This window comes from Tauraco erythrolophus, chromosome 3 (genome assembly GCF_009769465.1).
Source record: "Tauraco erythrolophus isolate bTauEry1 chromosome 3, bTauEry1.pri, whole genome shotgun sequence".
NCBI classification, from domain to species: Eukaryota; Metazoa; Chordata; class Aves; order Musophagiformes; family Musophagidae; genus Tauraco; species Tauraco erythrolophus.
Window position 1 is genome coordinate 52,519,733 of NC_141467.1, and position 25,762 is coordinate 52,545,494.

At 44.4% G+C, this 25,762-nt stretch overlaps 1 protein-coding gene across 1 annotated transcript in view; it reads left to right on the forward strand.

Moving 5' to 3' along the window:
• CABLES1 (Cdk5 and Abl enzyme substrate 1) overlaps positions 1 to 24,832 on the forward strand; it is a 72,176-nt gene extending 47,344 nt beyond the window's left edge. Inside the window, exons 5-10 of the mRNA XM_086609230.1 lie at positions 10,450 to 10,549; positions 12,039 to 12,195; positions 12,984 to 13,087; positions 21,610 to 21,716; positions 22,643 to 22,850; positions 24,434 to 24,832. Of these exons, the coding sequence (XP_086465356.1) occupies positions 10,450 to 10,549; positions 12,039 to 12,195; positions 12,984 to 13,087; positions 21,610 to 21,716; positions 22,643 to 22,850; positions 24,434 to 24,574 (817 nt within the window). The 3' untranslated portion in view covers positions 24,575 to 24,832. The remainder of the gene's footprint in view (positions 1 to 10,449; positions 10,550 to 12,038; positions 12,196 to 12,983; positions 13,088 to 21,609; positions 21,717 to 22,642; positions 22,851 to 24,433) is intronic.
• The last annotated feature ends 930 nt before the right edge of the window (positions 24,833 to 25,762 follow it).

A 25,762-nucleotide genomic window follows, 5' to 3' on the forward strand; every position in this document is an offset into this window, starting at 1 on the left:
TCTTTGACATAGCGAGTACTCTAGACAGCACAACTTTTATAATCAGTCTTAGCTTTCTCGTTCTCCCACGCAAAGGAGGTGCTACTCTATCTAGGTTTCCAGAACTGTAGGGAAATAACTGGATTTAAACATAATGCCTCTTTATTGTACATTTAGCCATTGGTCAGATCATTCAGTCAGTGAAAACATATTATTTTGACCGTAACACCATACAGGTTCTTAGCTGGTGTTAAGCAATGTGCATGAAGCTGCCTTGCATCCCTCGGCATGCTGCGCCACAAGACCTCTCATAGAAAAGCTTATTCGGATTGAAGCAGTTCTCCAAAGACTGGGAAAGCTTTTTGCTCTTCCACTGAAACTGCAGAAGTGGAAGAAACTGGATTTGACTGGGAGACGCTGCCTGGCAGGCTCTGAGGCACGGCTTACTGGGTGCCTTCGGAGGCACAGCTCAAGGCTGGGAAGGGCAGTGCTGGTCGGCACAGCTCCGTGCCCCTGGCCCAGAGGAGTAGAGCCTGGCCACTATAGCAGCTCGCTGGAGAGCTGAGAGTTGCCTGTAGTTGGGGTCGGCTCATTGCCTTCAGGGCACAAAATTTGGGGGAAATAGTCAGTTGATACGCTGAGGTGGGTTTGAAAGACCTATAATAAGTCATCTAGAGTCAAATTTATCCAGTGCACAAAGGATGAATTTGGCTCATATTTTTCAGCTATCCGTTTAATTCTGGAGAATGATTTGCCACAAGCTGCTTGTGCATCATTAATTCAAAACAAAGGAGGATTATTTTTAATACACAAAGAAAAGGAGGCACCTTTGTAGGAGAGTTGACTCGCTCTGCTGTCTCTTACAGTAAATTTTTTTCCGTAATTTATCTGGGATGACGTATCAGGCAAATTCTTGGCAGACTGGCAGGTTTGTGCGTTCTTGGGTACGCTGTCATTCATTTATGGTCATTGCCCTGTGGTAATTGCCTCTTTATTAAAAATAGAATATATTTTGAAATGCTGATGACTGGTTATACCTTCTAAATTACAGCAATAATGAGCCCAGCTGCAAACCTAAATATTATTTCAGAATGTGATGTCTTGTGTCGTGCAAGAAGGGCATGGAGAAGGTAGCAAGTGCCAGTACAAAACAATCCAGCCCTGTTCCTTTTGCTAAAAAGCCAAGATACAAAAAAATTCCCTCTGTCTTTCTTCCAGAGCGTCAGAGGAAGAGCGAAACAATTCAATGGCACCTCCTTCCAGGAACAGCTGGTGCAAAGAACAGATGAGGCAGTATAGCATAAACTGTAGCCACTCTGTTCAGACTGCACAGTGCTTACTTGCTTCATTGCATATTTTGGATGTGTGGTAGGAAGAGGGGAGAGACACTGGTATACCCTGTTGAAGTACTGTAGTGACAGCATCTTTTAGCTTTGCGTTCTCTGAATCTCTGGATTGCTGATGTCTGTCCCCAGGCAAGATGACCTAACTGGTTTATGTTCTGCAAACACTACTGAATAGCTAAGGAAAAGAAACAAGTTGTTGCAGGGAACCTTGGGCACATCTGCAATGAGACTGGAGGAAGCCCTGGCAGGAGGGGAGGAGTGGGGTGGACGTGCGTGCAGGGGGGACTATTCTGTGTGAGAGGAGCACATGGTGGAGCTGCTGCTGCTTCTCCACCTCTGCTCCGACTCGTCGGCACTGCGGCCAGCGAGGAAATCTCCAGGCACAGCTGTGTTTTGGGGAGGCTGCCAGCCCCTGTCATGTTGTAGGCAGCACAGAAGAGCTCCACTGTATCGATGCTGGCAGCGAAAACTGGGCTGACAGAACCACTTCAAAAACCGATCTCAAAGGCAATTCCTGCAGACACAGCTTGGCCAGGGTGGATGGGGCAGCATCGCCCCGTACCAACAAGGTGCCAGCAACATACTGTAGGCTGTGGCCCTCCCTTGCTCACCTTCCATACTGAGGTCAAGCTACAACAGCAAGAACCCTCTTCAAGCCCTCAAACTGTGTTTTTAAGTGGTTGTATAAATACCAATGGAATTCTGGAGAGAGCAAGAGCCATGGAAGAGGCTCTCTTCCATGAGAGGATGAAATTTGAGCTGTCCCCTGGAATATCTTTCCCAAATCCCCCTTCCTGGCAGCCGGATGGCTGCCAGCTCATCGAAGCGCAGCTGGCAGCAGGCTTTGGAAGGGAAATGTACTCCAGAGTGGCACAGAGGCTGCTGGTGATGAATGGTGGTTTTTGCTACCTGTGGTTTCAGAAGGCCCCTCTGGCGTTACCTGCTGGGGCTGAGAAGGAAGGACACCGTGTGCTGGGGGAATTACTTTCTCTCATTTTCTCTGTTAGACTGAAGAGAAGTGAAAAGTACAAAGCAAAGAGTGACATCATGGGGAGAAAAAAGTAATGAACAGAAGTAATCACTAGAATTTTCTGTCTTCAAAATTGTGTCCGTAGCTTGTATCAAAGGAAACCTAATGCTTTTGCTTATAGTGCTTTTGTGCAAGGGAGGAGAGGGGGATTAAAACCTAAATTCACAAGAGTTTTGAGATGCATTATCTCTGGCTGGAGTCACTGAGAGGCAGGTACTTGTGGATCTGGTCTGTAATTTCCCCTCTCCAGGTCTGGTTACATTGAGATTGCTGGCATCTTTGCTGGTGGCGTGATGACATGCATAGCTTAGAATCATAGCATGGTTAGATTGGAAGGGACCTCAAAGGTCATCTAGTTCCAACCGCCTGCCATGGGCAGGGACACCTTCCACTAGATTGGGTTGCTCAAAGCCTCATCCAACCTGGCCTTGAATGCTTCCAGGGATGGGGCATCCACAACTTCTCTGGGCAACCTGTTCCAGTGCCTTACCACCCTGAAGAATTTCTTCCTTATATCTAATCTAAATCTACCCTCTTTCAGTCTAAAGCCATTGCCCCTTGTCCTATCACTCCATACCCTTGTAAAAAGTCCCTCCCCAGCTTTCTTGTAGGCCCCCTTTTAGGTACTGGGAGGCTGCTATAAGATCTCCTCTGAACTTTCTCTTCTCTGAGCTAAGTTCTTCTCCAGCTTTACCTGTTTCCATGGCCAGGAGTAGGGTAAGAAGCAGGACCAGAGCTTGCTTTCCTTCCCCCACCTCGAGCAGCAGAGCAGCTGTGAGAGCAGACATAGCCAGGTGAAAGCAATGTAAGGAAGGCTGTACTGCAAGTCAGGAGCTGAAAGTAGGTGCTGAGCATCTTGCCAGCCGGCTTCCCTTGGCCCCCAGCATCCTGCAGTGTTACAGCCCCAAGTCATCAGACCCTACGTAGGCTTTAGTGATGGCCAAGGGCAGTGATGAGAGGGTTGCCCTGTACTGAGAGCACTGTAACAGTGGTATTGCTTCCCTTATTAAATTAACAGACACACACACATAAACTCTCGTTATCGTTAGAGGCCGACCTGCAGAGGCAGGTGGCACCTGCAGAGTGGAATGACACTGGTAATGTTGCCTGAATGCGTGGCTTTGATTATGTTTTTGTGAAATACAAAGTAGTTGTGTGATGCACAAGTTAGAGATGAGGCAGTTCTGCTGGTGGTACTGCACATCGGTTGTGCAGTTGCTACTCTTTATCTATATATTGGAAATCTTCATGGCGAAAGGATATTCGTGATCTGAATATTTCTGCTGAACAGAATCTTGCTCGCCTGTGAAGTGTGCATGCAATTACCACACAGAGATTTTGTAGTAACATTTAGAAACAAAACACATGCATGAGGAGATGCAGCAGTGACCACTGAACCTTTTTTACCATCGTGGAGAGATACTTGTGCTTTATAAAAAATTGTTTCTCTTGTCCTTTCTCACCATTCACTGGTGGTATACTATGGATTCTGTTGACACTACAGTGTTCTTTAATAATACTTAGAAATTTGAACCATCGTATGTAATGTTATGCTAATGCTATTCTTCAAGTTCCTCTGTGTTATTTAGATATAATAGATGGAAGAGCTACATTGTGAAGGGTATTGAAACCGAATTTCTGGCTCAGCGTACACTTTATATCTTCCTTGCAGGAGATGAGAATTGATCCCCATCTAGTTCTGCAGATGGGCAGAAACTGGGAGGTGATGCCAGGTCTCAGAGTTGCGCCTTGTGCAAGCCCTGGGCTGCTGCGTCACACACCACCTTTGTCAGAGGTTGTCACGGTGGAAGCGCACTGCAAGTGGAGTTGAGCCTGGTGCTGTTCCTCTTCCAGGACAGGAGGAGATGCCTCAGGTCACTAGCAAATAGCCACCCCACCACACACCTGCTCAGCACAGGCGCATACACACACACACACGCCAACCTGCTCTGGGCCCTCAGAGAGGATTCGTGTCATGGCAGACCAAAGAGTGGAGCCTCTTGCAGATGGATCAAACAAGACTTGAAGGAATTATTCATTTGGAGATGGGCTCCAAGTGGTTTGAGATGAATTGGATTTCAGCCCTTTGAGCTAGGGATCAGACACTGCAGATACTAGCGATTTAGCCCTTAGGCAGGTTGTGCTCTGGGTGCTGGGGTCATTGCATGTCTCCCCAAAGAGGAGTTGTTACGACCAGGCTCTTCCTTGCAAACAGCACATGGATCATGCCTGCAGGGTTCTGCCCACCCTGCTCACCAGCACAGTCAGTATAATGGTGCTCTGCAGACCCTCCACGTGGCTCCAGCTGGGATGGAGAAGGACCAGGTTCAGCTCTGCTTCCAGGTAGCTACCCTGGAAAAGGCAGATTTCCTGGGCAGGGGAAGAAGGGAGCCCATTCTCCGTTGCTTACATGCTCTTGGAGCTTCTCTAGGCACTATTTCTCCTTCAACTTTCAAGGAGATGATACAGCTCTGGCAATCTTTATGAATGTTGTCCAAGTTGCTCTATGTGACCTGCAGGACCTGGTGGCCTGCAGAAAGGCTCTGCATGTGCTTGCAGCCAACTGAGAGCAATCCAGTTCTCATTAGTATTTTAAGGTTCTTAAGCATTTTCAAAAAGGAGATGGCAATGTAATTCTGTCACTGTTAGAGGTGTTATAAAGGAGGAAGAAGGTACTGTGTTGTCTTTCCCCCCAGGAAAAGAAGATAATGAGGTTAGTTAAGTTTACAGTTCTGTTGTGTTGTGTGGTTTTTTTCCTTGGCACACATCATTGTGGTTCATAATTTAAAAACATGTTTTTGAAAAGGGACTTTTTAGGCTTGTTTTTGTTACTGGCAAAAACGCTCACAGATTGAAATCATGCCTATTCTACTGATATTTTATTTGGTGATGGTTACAAGAACCTCTTAAGAGTTTCTGAGTTCCTGTGAAGTCCTGCCCAGAAGATGAATCCAGAGGACCCTAGGGAGGAAAGAGGAGAGCTGTTGGTGTCGCATGGATGCGGTGCCGCAACACGGCTAGTCTGGCATTCGACTGTCAGCTGCTGCCATTGAGGCTGGAGGTGATGAGCTCCAGGACAGAAAGATCCAAAGCATCAGGCAGTGTGTGTCCTTATAAAACCAGCCATTTCACCTCATCTTTTGTTCTTCATGGCAGTGAATTCATTAAGCGGTTAGAAACTTACCTGGAGTAGGCACTGCTGCTGAATATTGCTGTCTTGACAGGAATGTAGGTATTTATCTGACTGAACTTGCCTGCAGTTAAGGGAAGTAATACAATATGAGTAATCCGGTGGATTGAAGCCCAGGAAATGGACCGTTCTTCTGAAGTAAAGCAGCAAGTTGTTAGACAAAAAGAATTTGTGTTCTTCTCAGAAATGCTGCAAACCAGCTTCATCCAGTTTCTAAAGATAAATCACTGCTGAATTTAACTTTGAATTTAACTAAGTGCTGGCCAGAACACTAATGAGTTCAATGATGCTGTGAGACAGAGGTTTTCAATACCATCACTGCAAATACCATGTAGCCACAGCGATCAATGGGTCCATAGCCAGGCATTCGCAACGGCCTTCGTTATCTAAACTCTGGAACCTTTGTTTGTGTCCAGTGTTTAAACTGGGTATGCAGAATGAGGCAAAAAGAAGCATTTGGGTGAGGCTGTCTGACATGCTGCACCCCTGCCGTTGGTTACTTGGCAGGTCAGGTAACAAGCGTTGCAGTGAGTGTGGAAACCGGGAATATTTATAGGAGAAATGAGAGCATTCAAATTCCCATAAGGATAGTAGAAATAAGCACGCAGCAAAGCAGGATACTCTGTTATGTCCTTCAGATTTGTTACCCAGTTCCTTGCTGTTCTTCCCCAACAGATTTTGTATGCCAGGCAGTTTTGATTAAGTCATCAATCTCAAGTGCTTTTCCTGAACGTTTATCATTCCTTAGGCTTGGGGAAGAACAACTATCTGGGTTTAGCCTGTAATGGGGAAACTGAAATATCCCTGCCTTTTTTAACCATTGCCCACTCTCCTTGCTTCTCACAAATCAAACAAAGTTCAAAACCAAGTGCATATTAGCTTTACAGAAAGACGCATAAATCTGTTGGGTTTTTTTTACCACACCAGAACATTTCAAAACTAATCATCTCATATATGAATTTTATAGAGCCACCGCTGCTCATTTTTGTGAGTTGCCCTGTTCCCTTAGATTGAAATTAAGCAATGAATCCTCAACAGCTAATTGGTTTAAATTCCAAACTTTTACTCGCTGTTGGGCAAAACATCCAGACAAAAGCTGTTGTGCTGACACTTGAATATGTTTGGAGAGAGAAAAAGGATGCTGGCCCATTAGAGCCATCTTTCCAGGAGTTTCTCCACCTCCTTTCCCTGTGAATTGCCGCTGGAGTAGTTGTTCTAGCAACGCTAATGGCAATTAGGATCTGAAAGCTCTCGATCAATTAAAGCAGGTGGTGTCAGGCAGCGGGAGATGTGCTTCTGGGCTGGCTGGCAGCGTGTCTTGTTCCAAAGCTGTCATTGTCCTTGTCTCTATAAACAGAAACGATAAGTAGAAATTATTTGAAGTGAAGGATAAGAACAGTATCTTTCACTGATGTCTCATGAACTGCCTTTGCTTTTAGAATAGATCTTAATAGTCAGGAATCACTAAGCATAAAATATAGGCACAGAAGGCTTACGTCTCTGAATAACAATTATCAGACTCCTTTTTGCAATAAGCAGAAGGCTTTTTCATGTGTCTAGAAATCTATTTAATATTTAATGGACTCCTGAATTATTCACAGGTTAAAGTGTTCAACTGTTGCTGTCGTTTAAAGAGCAAGTGCCCAGCAGGAGTCTTGCATGGGGCTTTATGGATCACGTCAAAGCATAACGCTTGATTCATTAAAGAAGTGTTACGCTTCCAAAGGCAATAGCATCCAATTTATATTCTGTTAATCGTGGCCTGAGTAATAAAAGACACGGTTTTGATTCTTACCTACCTGCTCTGTAAAACTTTTCACCATCCCACAACAAATTTGGGATCCCAAGTCACCCAATACTTTTCCAGGAGAATCTGTGAACTCTATTAGATGGAGAAACGTTTGGGTTTTTTTCTGCAGTCCTGGATAACTAAAACAATGTGCTTAGTTTTGAGTGTAGTTTATAACACTGCTTGGCTTTCTGGAAATGGTATGCATGAACAGAATATTTAGAGCTTGACACCGATGTAAATCAGGGTAACTCCCTAAACTTTGTCAGAAACTGGGATCTAGTTTTTACCTCCTAAGGAAACGTCATCCCTGATCTTGTCATTTCCTCAAGCTTTCCCTGCTCAAAGTGAAGGTAGTAAAATTAAGTTCCCATGATTTATTTTTCTTTTTGGTGTCTGCTTGAATTCCTTGAGAGCTTGGTTAAAAAGCACTTTTAGAAAATAAGACAGAGAAAAATCAAATATGAGAAAGAGGAGGAAGTTTTCTTCACTTAAAAGTCTCTTTGGCAAGGACCATCTTTCCTGCTCTGCATTTTGTAAGCACCTTTTACTACTAGATAGGGGTTTGTGCAGTTCCTCGGTGCCATCCGTAATCTAAATAACTTAAACACAGTGAACGCTTGATTTTTAATTTTTTTTTTTAATGTATATAAAGTACCTGTCCTCCATCTGCTCCTGCCCCGCAGGGTCCATTGACTGTGGTGCCATGCCAAGGGCAAGTGTCCTGAAGAACTTGGTGGTGGTGGCTGGCAGCACTGGTGTGGTCGCTGTACCCAAACCACCATCCTGACTGTTCTCCAGGCACGACTCACTCAGTTGCAGAGGGCAAAGCAGAGGCGTCCCCCAGGTCTTTCCTAGTTGCTCTTGGGATTTTGGGGGTTTGAGGAGATAGCAGTTGTGCCGGGGCTCCCCTGGCAGCAGGGCAGCAGCCCCCAGGCTGGCTGAGGCATTTGCGAACTTACGTCTGTAATAGGAGGGAGGGAAAAAACGAAGGTTTGTCCTGCAAAAACTTTACTAGCTTGATGTTGGTTGTAATATTAAGGAACTCAAAATAAAGTAAAGTCACCTAGGAATTTCATATTAAGTGTTCACTGAGATGTTTTACCGCTGTGAGGAGGATGTGCATAAGCTAGGATGAGCCATTCCATTTATACATTAATAAGAAACTGTGCAATATTAGTTCTAATTTTCCTCAAGAGAGGGAGTTTAATTCTCTGTTTTATGGGCAGGCTTCTCTCCAAACAAGAATATTTTATTACTCTCTTTTACAACACAAGCAATCATATACTACCGAGAAATATAGAGCATATGTAGAGGCGCAGAAGAACCTAAGTAGCCCTCAGGATGAGGGATAGTGACTGCAGTGTCGTTCACAGGGTCCTGAAGGTAGAGTCTTCTTTAGAAACATAGAAAAGACAGGGAAAGCGGAGGCATTAATGTCCATCAATCTTCAGCTAATGTCCAGGGATCATTCCTCAGTGTGCTCACACTTGCCAGCTGACTCTGATCCCTGCTCCCAGAGCACTGATTTCTTTACAGTCCTCAGAGCTGCCCTGTTCTTTAAAAGCTGCTGTGCTGGTTCTTTAAAGGGTGCTAGATTTTCATTTGATGACTTACAGAGTTATCTGTCCTTGTCTGTTACTTGCGTGTGAGAAGTTTCTCCATGGCTTGTTTTCAAAGTCATAATGGCCTTATTTCTTACTCTGTCTGCAAGATTTTGAGTGGAAGGAACATAAACTGACCTGATACTATTTCACATAATTCAGATTTTTGTTTTAATTTTTGAATTTCAGGGCTTCCTCAACTTGTGTGTTTGTTTCTTGGATAAGTAAGACCTGCTGAAATGGTTATGATTTGGCATTTATCTCCATGAGAAATAATTCATTTAAGCATGTTCTGCACAAAAGCAGAGAGGCTAATCTCATGCCTCCGACGGAGGGTTATTTTTACATAATTATTTGTCCAGCCCCTCAGTAACACGGTGTCAGGAAACAAGAATGATAATGTGACGCTGTGCTAAATGAACCCCAATCAAGAAACTGAGGGCTTTGTCGGGATTAGAAACTTGATGCGGTCTTTTTCCTTTGTCACAGAAGTGTGTTTTCCAGTTGATAGACGTGTTGGATTTTTCCAGCAGTAAGCTGCATGATTTACAGGGAACTCACTGATTGCCAGGTTTCAGAGAAATAAAATGAGTGACAAGTTGGAAAGGGAAGACGAGGAAGCAGGGTGTGCAGAGACAAAGTAGGAGATAGCCCAACCCCGCAGTCAGGTGGAGAGCCTGCAGGGCTTCTCCCTGCCTCGGTGTCAGCATCTCACCCACACAGAATTTTAAGCACATACTTGGGCCTTAGGGGAAATCAGCTATAAAAATACTGCAAGATAAATACTCTGGAGTTGCATACAGTCATCATTTGCAGAGCACAAATTTGCTTATAGTCTTTTTTACCTTCACTCACATTTTGATCGTGAGGCTAAAGCATGGGACACAGCGTGCTTGTCTCAGGTATCTCATTTACCTCCAAGTGTCAGATGCCAAACAATTCAGTCCTCCTAAAGTAGATTCCCATTTCCATCCCAAGGTGATGGAGAGCTGGGTTTCTCCTGTTGGCCTCCAGCAAGAGGGTCACTGGGCTTTGAATGCTCTCCTGCGCTTGGAGGAGCAGGAATCCCTCCCAGAGGCTTTCACGGACAAGTACCTCAATGTCTGGTGTCACAGGGGATGAGGGTATGTCCTCTGGGAGCATCTATCTGCTGGATATGTGGCTGTCAAGTGTTCAGGCTAGATTTTTGGATCTCACCTGAGGTGTATAGGACTCCCAGATCCTTTCCAGTGCCGACTTCTGTCAGAAGCACCCAGTGATGTGGAATCTTGCTTTGCACCGCAGGTGGGGTATGAGCTGCAACCTGGAACACAGTGGAGTGTTTCGGTAACTAATCACTATAATGTATTTTAGACCACATCGATGCTGCCCGTAGGAAGAGTTGTCTGGTCTGTGCTTTGCATTGGCATGTTTGGATTAATGTTGCTATACCTTATTTCAGCATTGGGCCATAGAAGGTAAACAAGACGTGTGTATTAAGAGATGTCTCTGCTCTGGTTTCTGTTCCCCAGGGATATGAAGCTGGATGGTGGACGCCAGTGCCATTCTACTGGAGTGTGTCTCAAAGAGATAATTGGTCTTGAAGGTGTGGAGCTCGGAGCGGACGGGAAGGTGGGGATGCTTCAGTTCCTACTCTGTTACATTTTGTGTAACAAGGGAAAAAGTTGTGTAACTAATAACAAGCAAAGATATAAAAATAAATTATAACATGCAGTGTAACACAACAGTTAAAGCACAGTATGTGCAAACTGAAATTCAGGAGGACTGCCCAAGCTGTCAATGCAAACAACTCTGTTTCCTTGAAGAAATTTGCCCGTGGCAAAATCTGAGTCTGTAAAGCATTACTGAGTCGTGCAGCCTTCCCCTGGCTCTAACAGGAGGTATCACTGCAGAGTATATTGTCCAGGGCTTGAAAATAATTTCTGGTGAGAGTCATAAGCTGTAATTCTGTGCGCTCTCAGTTCTACTTAATAAAATAAATTTTGCTTAACAGTATATTTTTCCAAAGAGCAGGAAGACAGTGCTACAAATCTGATGAGAGTTTCAAAATCCAAGAGTGCGTTCTCTTGAATAAAATAAGCAATTATGAATCTGTAGGGAAAGTGATCCATTCTAAACAAATACATAGAGGAGAGGCAATTTTAATCATAAATTAAAACATTTTTTGCTGAAAGCCTGATTTACTTTCTGAGGTTCAGTTTACCCAGTCTGCTGTCGTTTATGGATTTAAAGGCCCTAGGTCAATGCTGCTACACCTAACCAGGTGTCAGGCCAGACCACAGGCTGTAAATTCCTGAGGACAATCTGTCTGCTTATAAATAAATGAAAGCTCACATGATTTATTTGGTACCTGTTCTAACCTCCTTGTAAAGCAGTCTAGAGCCTGAGACTCTTTTTTTTTTTTCTTCAATATAATGTTATTTTTGGAAAATAAACCTAGGAGAAGCAAGGCGTAGTCTATTCCTGGCCAAGGGTGCAAGCAGAGAATTGGTATGCTCTAAAAATAATTTTGTCACAAGTTATTCATTCACACTTAGTCCATGTTGGGAGGTATTAAATGATCTCCCACAACCACTGCTGTAAACTGGTAACTCGCTTACGACACCAACAACTCTGCCAGACAAAATCCTGAAGGAGAAAAATACTGGAGAAAGTGCTTAAGTTGAGCAGCGTTGAAGTGATTTGCCTCTGGCTGCTCTGTGCTGAGGGACTCATATAGATGATGATGTTTCAGTAAAGAAGCAGCTGAAACCTGCTACAGAGAAGGCCCACTGGAAAAAAAACCCTGACCAAATAGACATTTTTAAATCTGATCCTTGAGTAGGATTTTGTAAATCCAGTGTATTAGAGCTTGTCTGTGTGTGTTTGTGGTGTTATTTTGTTGAAGAATTAATGCCTTTGCAAAAGTTTTTTTTATGCATGGATAAACTGACTGCACTGAAGCAAATGTAGGTGACTGGTGTTTATTCATCTGTGCCTAACTATTAAATCCAGAAAATCCTCCACTAATTTGGCTTCCAATTGGGATGCACTAAAGGCATCGCGCTGCGGCCGAGCTGGGCTGATAGTAACTTTCTGTCTGTTCTGGCTTTCTTTTTAGACGGTTTCTTATACGCAGTTCCTATTTCCCACCAACGCTCTGGGAACTCGAAGGAACACAATAGACTCCACCTCATCCTTCTCCCAATTTCGCAATGCAAGCCATCGTAGCCTTTCTTTGGCAAGAGCTAACAGCACCCAGGGGAGCATTGATGCAGGTAACTTCTCAAGAACCTTGGTTTAATGTCCTGGCATACCCTGGGGATAGGCAGTTATAGTGAAAGAGGGACATATGTTTTAGCCCCCTTTTTTGCTTAAATTAAGCAAAACATAGTCTCATATCATGGACGAAACACAGCTCCTTCCCTTTTTGTTTAGCAAAGCTGGCTTACAGATGCTGGAAAGTTGAGTAAACAAGACTGCTGGTTGTATTGACAGCCCCTGATGGCACTCGGCGTGCCGCCTCCTGTCACCGGCATTGTTTGTTCCTCCTGCATCAGGCTTATCGTTACCTTCCTTTGCTATGGAAAATTTACAGTGGCAACACGGTAGTCATAAGCTGAAGGTGTAAATCATACTTGTGACCTTTATTAGGCTGGAAAGGGCTGTGTTTACAAAACCAGGCACAAAGCATAAGCCAAAGCACTATATGCTTAAGATAGTTTGGCACGTTAAATGAAACAAATAGAAACATCTGCATAAACAGATGAAAACTTGCTGCTGGGAATAAAAGTCATTGTTGAGCTTTATACAATTTTGCAGTTCTCTAAGCCCTGAATTCACATTTCCAGGTAATTCATAAGCTGTAGGTCCTCTGTGTCTTCGCAAATTGTATTAGTACTGAAATACTTAGAGTTTTCAAGATTTAGAGAAATCTTTTGACTCTTTCAAATCTTGCATGAAAATCATCTTGTGCATTATCTGTGAACTCATTTGCCACTTCTGTTAAGTCCAGAGATTTCGTGAGGTAATTAATTCCTTTCTTGTATTTACCATTGTTTTATAGGTAGTGACCTGGGAGACTTCGTCGAATACGACCCAAATCTTTTAGATGATCCCCAATGGCCATGTGGCAAACATAAGCGCGTTTTAATATTTCCTTCATATATGGTAAGTGATTTGCAAAATTAGGTGTAGTACAGATAAATTTTGGTAACAGTATTTTGAAGGTTGAGGTTACATTTGACTGTATTTTAAGAAGATTATTATTATTACTACTTTACTAATAACAGCTGTTTGGAATGCTTTGTTCTAAATGACAATTACTTACTGGGACATGTGAAAACAAACTCGTGGAGGTATTACAAAAGTAAACGCTTTTATTACCGCTGTATTTCATAAATGCTTTAGATGAAAGGCTTGTTTGAACAATGCATTCATTCTCTCGCATTCAAAGGAAAATTTATACTTCCTCTAATTGGCATCTATCACAAAATAGGAGGATGCCCATTAGGGTTTTTCTGAAGTCATGAAGCTGCATTGTGTTTTGATGCTTATCATTCACTCATTGGAACTGCACTTCGGTATCTGGTAGAGCTTTTGTTTCCCAGGTTAGGGGATAGTCCTTCCTTTAATTGCAGCGATTACCAGCAGAGCCTGTATATTTTTCACTCTATCCAAACTCGTAAATGGGCACATATTCCTTGATCTGTGCTCTCACTCAATGTTTTCTGTGGTGAGAGACTTGTGTAGCCTTTATTCGGTTGCACCAAGCCTGTAGACTTTGGTGTGCTATTTTGGCAGGACTGTTGCAAGATGCAGTGCCATCGTATACGTATGAGCATGTATCTGAATTACACATCCAGAATAGTAGTTGGCAGCAGGAAAAAGCTGCTTTTTTTTTTTCCCCCAAAGTAGTGACCTAATACTATATATCCTATATACAGATAGGATAGGATTTGAAACACTGAGCTCTAAAGCGTCATCCATGTCCTCACTTAACTTGAAACAGAAGATATTGTTTAAGAAACTGCTAATGTATTTAAAGATACAGTCTTTGTAGGTTCTCTTCTGTCCCTCACCCTGGTCTTTATTTGATTATAGGGCTCCTGGGTGCTCCTTCTTCAACATAAACGGATTTTAAGTGTTTCATGCAGATTGAAGCTTATCTCCTTGCTGGCAGGAGTGTTCTGCCTCTTGCACAGAAAGGCCTAATTCATCTTCGAGGCTGTGTTTGTGCTACCTTTTCAAATGGGAAGTCCAGTATGTTCTCTGCTTACTTTCAGCCAGTTTAACTTTTAGGGTTGGCAAGTTATTTTTCGGCTGCCAACCCACAAAGTGTCAACCTTTTATGGCAGCTACATCTGGATGGGAAAATATTTGTTAGGTTTTGATACGGTTATTGTCATGGCCAGGGAACTGTCTTCCCTCAAAGAGAAAGACATCATTAGTGGACATCCAAAGTGGACATACCTTTAGCAGTCATGACTGTGTTTCTGACCTTCCTCAGGCTGCGAATGTACACCAGGCAATCAGAGTCCTCTCAGATCACCTGAGGTCTTTGTTCCCTTTTCAACTTGATGTTGAGATAGATGGGGTTGGGTGAGCCAAAATAGGTCAGGTGAGGTCTCCACCCAATAGCGGTTGTTCAGTGTCCTTCTTTTCCACATGCTGGTTAGCCACAGCAATGTGAAGTACTTTTATTGCAATAAGGAGCTGAGTGGGGATTTCTTCTGTGACAGAGGTATGATTAGATGCTTTACAGGTGAAAAATGGACTTCAAGGGCAATTGTTAAAATCAATGTCATTGTCTAGAATGTATCTGCATTGACAGGTGTTCTTGCTTTTTCATTTTCAGGGGTTAATTACTGCTGTGTCTGGAAAAATGCCTTATTTCACGTTTTGGGGTTTTTTTGGCTGAATTTGCCCTCCAGCCATCACTTCTTCAGCACTGCCTGAGGGTCTGCAGCATTGCATCTCCCTTTCTGAAGGCAGACACTAATCTATGAAAGGGCTGAAGGACATTAAGTGCCGTGTTTCTTTTGTTGGTGGGAATACCTGGCACGTGCCAAGAGCTCTCCTGTCCAAGGTCCAAGGATTTTGCCTGCCCCTAATCAAAGCAGCGTGGTTGTGATGCCACCACGCAGGAGCTGCACAGCTTTGCAAGCAGCAGAAAAGTGGATGGTTTTTCTTCAGTGCTTGGCTGAGAGACTTCCCAAGGGGCTGGTGCTTCCTTCAGCTGAGAGAAGGGAGAAAAGGTAGTGCAGGAGTGTCCTGGGAGCTTGCAGGTATATAGGATTTTGCAACTTGGGCTGCTGGTAAGGAGGGCTTGTGCATCGAGCTGGTGAAGATAGGGCCATATTGGCTATGTAGGAGACTTGGCTTGTATCCAGATTAGACTTGCCTGACTCAGCTGGCGTTCCCCCTCTCTGCAGTTCACATCAGTGTGAACAGGAACATAATAGGCTGTAATTTCAAGTCATTTTCATCCCCAAATATAAAAATCAGCATATGCTTCAATTAAAGCAAATTGCAGTCTGAGGCCGGCGAGAAATCTGTTTTTTTTCCGGGCCGCGCACAGCCGTCGCGGTAGGGACAGACCTCTGCCAAGTGACCGTGGAGCTGTAGAGCTGCTGTACGCGGATTGAAACCGGTCTCTGGTCCTGAGCAGAATGGAGCTGCAATTCCCGCCTCTCGCAAAGGCTGGAGCAGCGGAGAGCGGCTGATGCCAGTGCCGAGCGTTTTGTTGTGTGTGGAGAGCTGCCGCTTGTCATTCAAGTTTCATTACTTGGCTGGCAATTAGTGTTAATGCTTGGCAGCTGCAAGCTTGTAGATGTTCCTCCCCCCGCCCCTCCTCTTTATGGATGTCAGAGCGATTAACCAGGGGGAAGGTGCGCGAGAGGAAGGCGAACGCGTGGCGGTGCAGATGAGCGAGGCTGGATGCTGGGCTGCGGCGCTGGCTGCGGGACAGGGCTGCACGCATCGATGTTCCTCCCAGCGCGAGCCCGGCACGTGCTTTGCCGGCCAGGATTGCTCCGCTGGTAAGACGCTGTCGAGGTCTGTGTGAACGCCGCATCGGTAAATACTGCGGGCTTTATCCCGAGGCGTAAGACGGACAAAATGTGCGGTCCGGCTCAGATTTTACTCTGAAATACGTGCAGTTAGCACACGACATGCAGTTCCCTCGGTTCTTGTGGAGCCTGAGTTTATCATCGCTGACGTTGACTTCATAGTCTTGTAATTTTACTGAGCTGAATTCGTCCTAACTTGCAGAGGATTTTTAACTGTGAGCCTCAGCTGTTTTCAAGGAGTAGCTGAGCTTCCTCCTTGAAGATAGCTGTGGGGAAGGAGAAGTGCTTTCGGCTTGGTCTTTTTTTTTTTTTGTTTTTGTGATGAAGTTCCTGGCTTGAAAGAGTATATGCTTCCTTGTCGCATTTCTAAAAGTAATACCCACAAACAGCCTGTCAGGGGATGACTCTGAAGAAACAGCTTCAATACTTTCCCAGTGCAAACTCTACAGCTTCTATTAGTTGTATTAGTCATATTTAAATTCTGGTCTGCCCTGAAGAAATCATTTCGCTTTGTGTTGTCTTTGTAGGAGACTCTACAATCTCTGCCACAATATAAACAGTAAGAAGTAGAAAAATTTCATGCTAGGGGGCGGAGGCAGGAGGGAAACATCATGTCACAGTTAACAGATGTCTTCCTGGCTGATACTGCTAAAACAGGAATTCTTGCAGATTCTTAAATCTCTCTAGAACAGGAATTTTATCTACCAGACAGAGCAGTAATTTCTTTGCTAGAGCCCAGTGCCTCCCTGGCCTCCCGCCATTCTTGCCAGCAGAAACAAACTCCTTCCGTGCAAGAGGAGAAAACTCTCTCTGCAACAGGCGTGAGGCTGACTCCGCGGTCCTGCTTTTGTTGGTAACACAGAAACACGGGAGCGTGTTCGCTGGCTGCTGCGTGCTGTGCCAAAACTTGTAGCAAAAGAAGAAAAGCCCAGATCAGTAGCGTCTAGACTTTGAGCGACGCCTCTGTAATAACATCCCTGCGATATCCATCTGTCCACACCCGAGGGATGCACGTGGAAATCGGTTTGGGCACTTAACTACGATTTCAGTGCATTGGTTTAATTACGTCAAAATAAATTGACATCTCTACGCCACTAATAAAAAAGCATGTCACAAAAGCCCACAGTGCTCTTACGGTGGGCTGACTGTCAGCCTGTGTTTGCCAGGACTAGTGTCAAGCACAGCCAGGCTGCGTTATTAAATATTAGTCCTCCAATGTGATTTTAAAGTTAGAACTGCCTGCTGCCCTGGCCGTTTAGTCTTAACAAAAGCCCTGCACAACGATACAGCCCGTTCGGTCTCTCGCTCCCCTGTTCTGTCTCTCACAAGGAGCATCAAGGTCAGGAGTACTCGGCTACAGCAAACATCCTTTGCTGCCGTCACCCTATTCTTCCAGCCGCTTCCGGAGTTGTAAATTAAGCATCCCCAAACTGCTTTTTTATCAGCTGCTGACCTTGTACCCAAAAGTCTCAGGGAGCAGAGTATCACCACGGTGGTATATATTCGTATTTAAACCCTGTGCTCTATGCATTTGATGCTGTATTTGGCTGAGACTCCAATAAATGTCTGTTTTGTAACAGTGCCACACTGTATTAATTGCAAATGATTCCAGTGTGTTAACCGTATAAAATAAACTGGCGCCCTTCCATGCACCTTAATTGAAAGAGGCAGTTTTGAGATTATTTGCTTAGTGAAATTCTAAATCTTTCCGTTTAAGTTCCTCAAATTTTAATAACTTTCTAACAATGGAAATATCTTTTCGTCTTCCTTTTCCTGTTTTTTCTGTTTTTTTAATCATAAAGAAGAAGTCGCTCCCATTTTCCATTACTGTTTTAAGCCTCTGCTCTAGCAGGGTTTCCCATATATATGCACCTTCAGCATGTGTATATACATGAGGTTACTGTCAGTTTATAGCTACACAGCCAGTCACCTATGGTATGCATTAAGGTAACCAGGCAGTGCAGAGTTGTTGACTTCTTTTCATTTGATATGTGATTGAGAACTTACCATTGACCTACTGAAAATCTGTTCAACCTATCCATCCTCCGTCTGCTTTCTGTGAAGTAGATTTATCAGGGGTACACAGTAATGACAGCTGAAAAGAGCCTGTCATATGCACCTTTCATTTTATTCACCTATTTTGTTCTGATTTTACCCTTCTTAAGCAGTAGATAGAGGCATTCAAGGCTAGATCATTTACTGGTAGCATGCCAGAGTAGGATTTATTTTCAACAATATTTCATCTTGCCAGTCTTCCCAACCATTTCAGGCATCCTCCCTCCTCCTATATTTATGAAACTATATATACAGCTTTCCTATGAGGAAGCAGCTGCTTGAAAACGCTTGTGAATAACACGCAAGCTAACCTCCAAGTTCAAAACTGCCAGCCATGCAAAAAGTGAGCAGAGTACAGACTTCGGCTGGACCATTCATCATGTTGTCCAGGCATCTGTCAGCTACCATGTATCAAGGCCCTCATTTGTCTTGTGCAACTTCCATCGCCAAGCTAAAGATACACATACACAGATTTGTATACAGAGAACACGAACAGAGCTCGCGAAGGAGTATTGTTGAATACTGAAGTGAAACGTGTTTCGTGCAAATAAGCTGTGAGAAACAAGCCAGACATTTTGGGATGACAGAAGTTACAAACATTTGAGATGAGAGAATGAGAGAGACAGTTTGGTAGTTCCCAGCGCTTTGCTCGTGTGTCTGGCAGCTCTGGGAGCGCAGAGTGCCTGCCTGGTAGGGAATAACATTACGTGTAAGAAAGCATGTTTGGGTAGAAAAATGCTGTGCTCCTTTTAAGGAAATATTTGCAAATCATTCATAAAATTTGGGACATGGATGTCAAACGGTGCTCCTGCATGGGCAATGCCAGATTTGTTCTGGACAGACAAAAATCCACGCCATTTACAGTCATATCTTCTCCTCAGCATGATGGGAGAATCATAGAATCATAGAAGCTTCGTCTGGGACTCGCAGGCAGCTCAAATGCAATGAAGTGCCCTAAAATGCAATGAAGTGCCCTAAAACAGAGTAGAGAAGCGTAAACGCTGAGCAGAGAACAGGCAGCGAAGGATGACATTAGGTCAGAGCCTGCCTGTGTCAGCAGGAGGGTCCCAGCTGGTCCTTCTGGGTTGCTGGGCCACCCCAGAGGTTTTCTCTGCTCCATCCCTCATGGGCAGGGACAGCAGCTGGGAGGTGGTGCTAAGGTGTTAAGCCGCTCGCGGGGTGCAGGAGGTGTCCCGGACAGGAGTGGAGTCGGGGACGGGGATTTCTATGTAGCCTCTTGGGTGCTGTACAACGAGAGGAGTGCTCGGGTGCCTGGTCGGAAATATTTAGAAGGGGTAACTGATTTGATCACTCAACAGACATTAATTCAGCATTGCTTTCAATTTATCTGTCAACAGATAGGTTTCATTTATTTATTTTTTTATTCTGTCTGCCTCTCTGGTGGGCAGAGTCCCACTTTCGTGCATTTCTATAGGCATCAGCTGGGCAAACAGCATCCCACTGCTCAGACAAAGTCAGGCTTCTGCAGCAGCTACGAAAAAGAATCAAGGTGGGGGGGGGGAAATATCAAGGGGTGGAAAAAAAGAGAAGTTGCCCAATTCCATTTCTTGAGACTAAGGGCAGCTAGTTGAGCTCTCCAGTATGGCACTGACAAGCTGAGACAGCTGCCTTAGAGCCAGTGTGTTAAAACATGCTGCTGTTATCCTGTTACGTGAATCAAAACCAGCACACACCAGCTTTCATCTGGATTTCATTATTGTGATTTATATCGTGGAGACTGTTGTCTCACAGGAAGCAGCAGTATTTGGAGTTGGAGGGGGGAGATTCTTATCAACAGGACAAAATTGACAAATCTCTGTGTTTAAAAATAGCCCTACCTCTTTACCATTTTCAGTTTTAAGCCGTCTGCTTATTCTCAAGCCTCTAAGTGCTTTGCTTTAAATAAAATTTATAAAAAGAGCTTTTCTCCTTCTAAAGAGAATTTAGCGGAATCCTGGCAAATCTCCCACAGGCTGGAGGCGTCCCAGGTAAAACAGACGGTGCCTGCAGAGGGGCTGGGGTTGGAAAGGTGCACCCTGGGGGGCTGCTGCTGCGGCTGTGTGGCAGAGGCCAGGGGCTCGCTGCCCCTCTGCACAGTCACCCCCACAGCTGGGGTCACGCTGGCACCTACTTGTTAAGAGGTGAAAGCAACTGAAACTTGCTGTCCAGCGTCATTTCTGTGCAGTCCTTCAGCTGAGTCCAGTGCTGCACCTTTTCTGCTGCAAAGTGGTTTCCGTTGTGCACGCGAGGTCCATGCGTCATTGCATCCTCCTCTGTGCAAGGGAAGATGATTACCTGGAGAGAACCAAAGGCAAGTCTGCCGGAAAAACCCGTTATCACTTGGAGGGAGTTAATTAAGACAAAACTAAGGAGCTCCGTGGTAATGGAGAGCAAACAGTGGGCAGTTAGGTTTGCAGTGAAGCATGAAATAAGGTGTTGTGTCCCTTTGCACAGTAGCACCTAGAATTGCCCAAGACAACCAAAAAAACGCTGGTAGTAATTAAAATCATCTTTAGATTTAATAGCGGGTAGCCTTTATGTGCTCAGTGTCTCATGACTCTGGAAGTAAGAGCAGCGTGGACGGATGTTTCTGTACTTTGAGTAGCAGATGGCACTGGTCTAAATTATGTTATGTGGCTTGTTTTAATAGTTCTCTTAGAGCAGTACTAAGAGGAACTCTCTTAATAACACATAAACACCCAGAGTATCTGTATAAGCATCAGAAGCACCCAATTTGCTGATGATCATCTGGCAACAAAACCAAGGAGCAGACAGGCAGGCAGCAATGTCCCAGGGAAAGAAAGGAGAGGAGTAATTGATGAGATTTTCATTCTTCTACTTCGGAGGACTGAGCCCTGCCAGGTGAGATGAAGCACATGAGAAGCTGTCGGCGACAAAGAGCCACGGCCGTACGGGTGCGTGCATGCCTCCTTCCAACCTCAGCAAGATTAAAACCAGGCAGACCCCACACATTCACTAGAAGCCTTTCTCTCCAACCCCAAGCAGGACAAGATTTCTCCTCCCTGTCTTTTCCTCTCTTCCTTTTATTCAGGCATGGTAGCATGTTTCCTGCCTCAGTGTCAAGACAGCGTATGAATTTTTAACCTCAATGGCACAGCAGCATTGGCCAGACCACGCTCTGGCTCATCCATTCGCATGCAGGGCAGCAGGGGTGGCTGAAGGGGGTTGATGTGGCTTTCTCCTTTTTCACAAAATCTGGTCATCAAATCAGTTACTGTGGTGATTTATTTTGGTTTAACAAGACTTCTCAGCTAGGTTTTATCCACCCACGTTTAGCTTAAACTCACTCTTAGTGATACTTGGAGGATCCGAGTAAGGTATGTGTTGTTCAGGGCTTGTGCTGATCAGTCATCTCAGATTTCAGGTCACACTGCTCTGATGGAGCAGTCACAAACAAATTGTTGCTTTAATTCAGTCTTAATTTTCCCCTCTACTGAAAGCGTTGGGACTGACTAGCACTCGTTTGGTATTCCTTGCTTTTGGGAACTGAGTGATCTTGTTTGTTACAAACTAAAAGAGTCATTCTCTTTTGACTATGTGTTACAGACCACAGTCATAGACTACGTGAAACCATCAGATCTCAAGAAGGACATGAATGAGACCTTTAAGGAGAAGTTCCCTCACATCAAGTTAACCCTCAGTAAAATAAGAAGGTACGTTGCAAAGCTTGGTAAGGCTGCAACGTGATGCAGCTGTCTTGCATTTCAGCGCAATTGCTGTTGCACATGAGGGCAAGCACAGCACTGACTGATCTTCCAGGAGCAGTGACCGGCAGAGGTGCAGAGTAAGTCAGATAATTGCTTTCATTAGTGGGCTGAGTAAACAAGGTCGGGAGCGTACAAACACGCACCAGTCAGATGTCAAACACGGCATCTAGTGGGTCGAGCATGCAAGCTGGACACGCGCTATACTATAAAATACGGAAAAATAACACAAAAAAGTCTTGGAGCTCCTAGCACTTAGCTTAAAAAGAGGCTGTGGAAAGAGAAATGTCGACTTTTGCACCTTGTCCAGAGAGCATGGCCAGCAGCAAAACAAGTGGTCAGCTTCACAGCAAAGTTGTAGTATTACATCACTGTTTCCAGTGTAGCAGGCTAGATATATTGCTTCAGTGAAGTAATGATAATTTCATTTGACTGAAGTGGCCAGAAGGATCCTGAGCCGTGTTGCTGCGTAACCAGACAATACGGCAGCACATGGAAAGACTGTCAGTTTGGATTTGACTAACCATAACCAGCAGCAAAGCTGCATATAGAGCACCAGCAATCAAGCTGTTAGTAAATAAATTGTAGCTTAAGACCTCTGATGAAATATCGTTACTAAAAATGTCAAAGCTTTTCAGTTGCTGTTACAGTTTGACACAACTCTATTGGGGGCAGTGAGGGGGAAAGGGTGAGGTCAAAATGTGCCATGAAATGTGTCCCCAAAACAGAGCATAAAGATGTCTGCCAGTAAATTATGGTTTTGTTTTCCCCTCCATTTGACTAAGCAGGAATCTCTGAAAGCATGACTCTTAGGGTGAAATGAGAAATGCTTTAAAACACAGATCACAGCATACTTGTTTGATCTCTTTACTCAGCTTGAAGAGAGAAATGCGCAAGCTTGCTCAAGAAGAATGTGGTTTCGAAGAGCCCACAGTGGCCATGGCCTTTGTCTACTTTGAGAAGCTCGCTCTCAAGGGGAAGCTGAACAAGCAGAATAGAAAGCTTTGTGCTGGAGCCTGTGTTCTTTTAGCAGCCAAAATTGGCAGTGACCTCAGAAAACATGAAGTCAAGCATCTTATAGATGTACGTATCCATAGGTTTCCAATGTTCCTTCTACATGAAGTCCCAGTGTGTGGTCTGCGCAAGCCTAGTTGTCAGTGGTCATGCTCTCCTCTAGGTTTCTACCTGTACAGCCAGCTAAATATCTTTTTTTGTTATACATTTATGTGGATGTAGTAGTGATCAATGTCACTGCAGAGGCATGGAAAGCTCGTTTGATGCAATTGAAGACACTAGTGTGTCAGATGCTGAGAGGTATCTGACCACCATTCTGTCAATACATGTCAAAAGTTAACTCTCAGGAAATTCGTGTTGCTTCTAATTATGTTTTCAAGACTATCAGTAAGGACTCTCCTTTGAGAGGTAAATGCACATACTAATTTCAGAGGGAGTCTATTAGACTACCAAGTTTGTAATTCTTTCGTCAAGTTAAGCTTTTGGGCAAGAAAACCTAAAGAAGCATTCCCATTAGAACACCTCACCCCAGCTGTTTTTTTGTAAAGTGTTTGGTCTTCCACTCGCTCCATAGGAAAGAGTTAACAGAGGGGAGTGTTACTCCATAATCCCTTTGCAAGCACCGAGATACCAATCTGATTTAACGCTACCAAAAGTTAGGGCAGGTTGCTGGTTACTTGGCTACAACCAACTCACTTAGTTCAGGAGACATGGAAACTTGATTGCGGGGCAGAACTGGATTCATCCCCTTCCACCACAGCCACAGAGCTGAGTTGGCAGTTCGTTTGTTAGAAAGCTCTCCGAATAAGCAGAAAAATAATCAACCTAGTGGGAGTTGGAAGATCTGGCCTCTCTTGCTATCCCCCTCAAACACTGGTCCATCCTTAAGACACATTGAGCTTTTCAGTAGACCCAGTGAGCAGCGAAGTAGCAAGCCAGGGAGATTGTAAGGAGAGGACCAGGGTGGAAATATCCCTGAACAGCTAGTTGCCTGCTTGCAGCATCCAAATCCAGTGAAAACAGCAAAGCAGATGGAAAGTTTAGCATGTTAGAGCAGAAAGCCAACTATGGAACCGATCTTATCCCCCCTGAGGACAGTAGTTTCTATTACTCACTGTTCTTACGGTTGTTGCAGCTGACTCTGCCTCTGAGGTATTAGGATCAAATGTTTCTAATTGTAGCAGAAATAGTTTCCCCAATAGGGTGTTGTAGCGCAGTCTAATGCTGAAAGGAAAATTATGGATTTCAAGCAGTGCAGGAGGTTCCTGGGCAGTTATGAGACGCATGTCTTCCATTACACAAGTGATTTCAATGTTTGCGCGAAGCTGGGAGTTTCCTCTTCCTGCAGTGGTAATCAGTGATCGTTAGAAGATGTATCTGCTTGGAGATTGAATGAGTGAAATGACAAACATGTCAGAAATAGTGTGGCTGGCTGAGCTTTGTAAGTTTGCCTTCACAGTAAGGAATCAGTGCATCCAGTTCATCCTGCTCTCGTTTTCTAAACCTAGAGCCCGGCAAGTCCAGCGAGACGGAAGTTTAATGACAGCAGCACACCTATTTTGAATAACGTTGTCTGTAGGAATGCGCTAGAATGTCAAATCCCCATTCACGAAGACTTTTTTTTTTCTTCTTTTCCTCGGCTGTCATTGCAGAAACTGGAAGAGAAGTTCCGGCTGAACCGGCGAGAGCTGATCGCCTTCGAGTTCCCGGTGCTGGTGGCCTTGGAGTTTGCTCTCCACCTTCCCGAGCACGAAGTGATGCCGCACTACAGACGCTTGGTGCAGAACTCCTAGCGCTGGCTGCCCTGCGGGGAAGGGGCTCCTGACTGTTCCCGCTTGGCTCCCCTGAGCCACAGTTACTACTGGAAATGCAAAATCGGACTCGTAACGCTTCACTCTCTCTCCCCGAAACAGTTTTTGCGGCAACATATAGGAAACACCGTGTCGACGTAAGACTCTCAGCTTTGACAAATTTACGTTATTGTTACTTTCTCAAAGCAGGTGAAGACTGAGCTGTTGGTAAATGGTTAATGTGCTGAAACTGGGTGGCGACTGACCCTACCTGAGGGGACTACAGCTGTGAAAGTAGGCAAAAATTAGAAGGGCAGCCTCCATGACCACCCCTCTCTCCATCACACAAACCCTGGAAGCCCACGCGAGTGCATTCTCATAGCGCTTTTTCTACAGACCTGCTGCAACTTCCAAAAGGACTTCTTAACGTTGTGAAAAAGCTTTTAAAGAGGATATCTTCACTGTGTCAAAAAGAATGTGCCAATCTATTTTTGTATCAGCAATTGAAAGTGCACTTTTTCCTGTGGGGTGTTTGTGTGCGTATCCGTGTGCGTGTGCGTGTGCGACACTGAACTGATCTCGGTCCAGGTGGTTGGCTTAGCTGTTTCCAAGTGTATCAGTTTCCAATGGCGAAGATCAAGGTGACCTTACGTGTTTACTTCTTGAAAAACATAACTACTGAAAAAGTGGTAAATGGGATCATTTTTGGACACTTGGGTTTTTTATTCTCTGATCTTTCCAATGTCGTACCTTTGAAAGGATTACACTACTACTGCTACTACGAGAGAAGGATCAGCAACTGACCTTAAGTTTTCAGTCATGTTTGTGATAAAGATGAAAGCATTAGTATGAGATTTCCATGTCATGTTTTTTAAAAATATCTTGTGTTAAGCCACATGCATATTTTTAACCTTCGCACTTTTCCCACTGTGGAGATGGTTAGACTTGCACTCTGTAGTGTTGTATTTCTGTGCTCTATGTTAGAGTGCGTAATAAGCACATTTATTGTGCTCTATCTTAAAACAGTGTTTTATAAAAAAAAAAAAAAGAGTAGGGCTCAGCAGTATAACAGGTGTCTTAAGGCTCCAACAGCAGGGGCATCAGCTATTACGGTTTCGGTTTTTTAACTAGAATTGACTGTGCAAAACCTAAAATCAGTGCCCATTGAAGTTAGAAGTCCAGTTCCTTTAG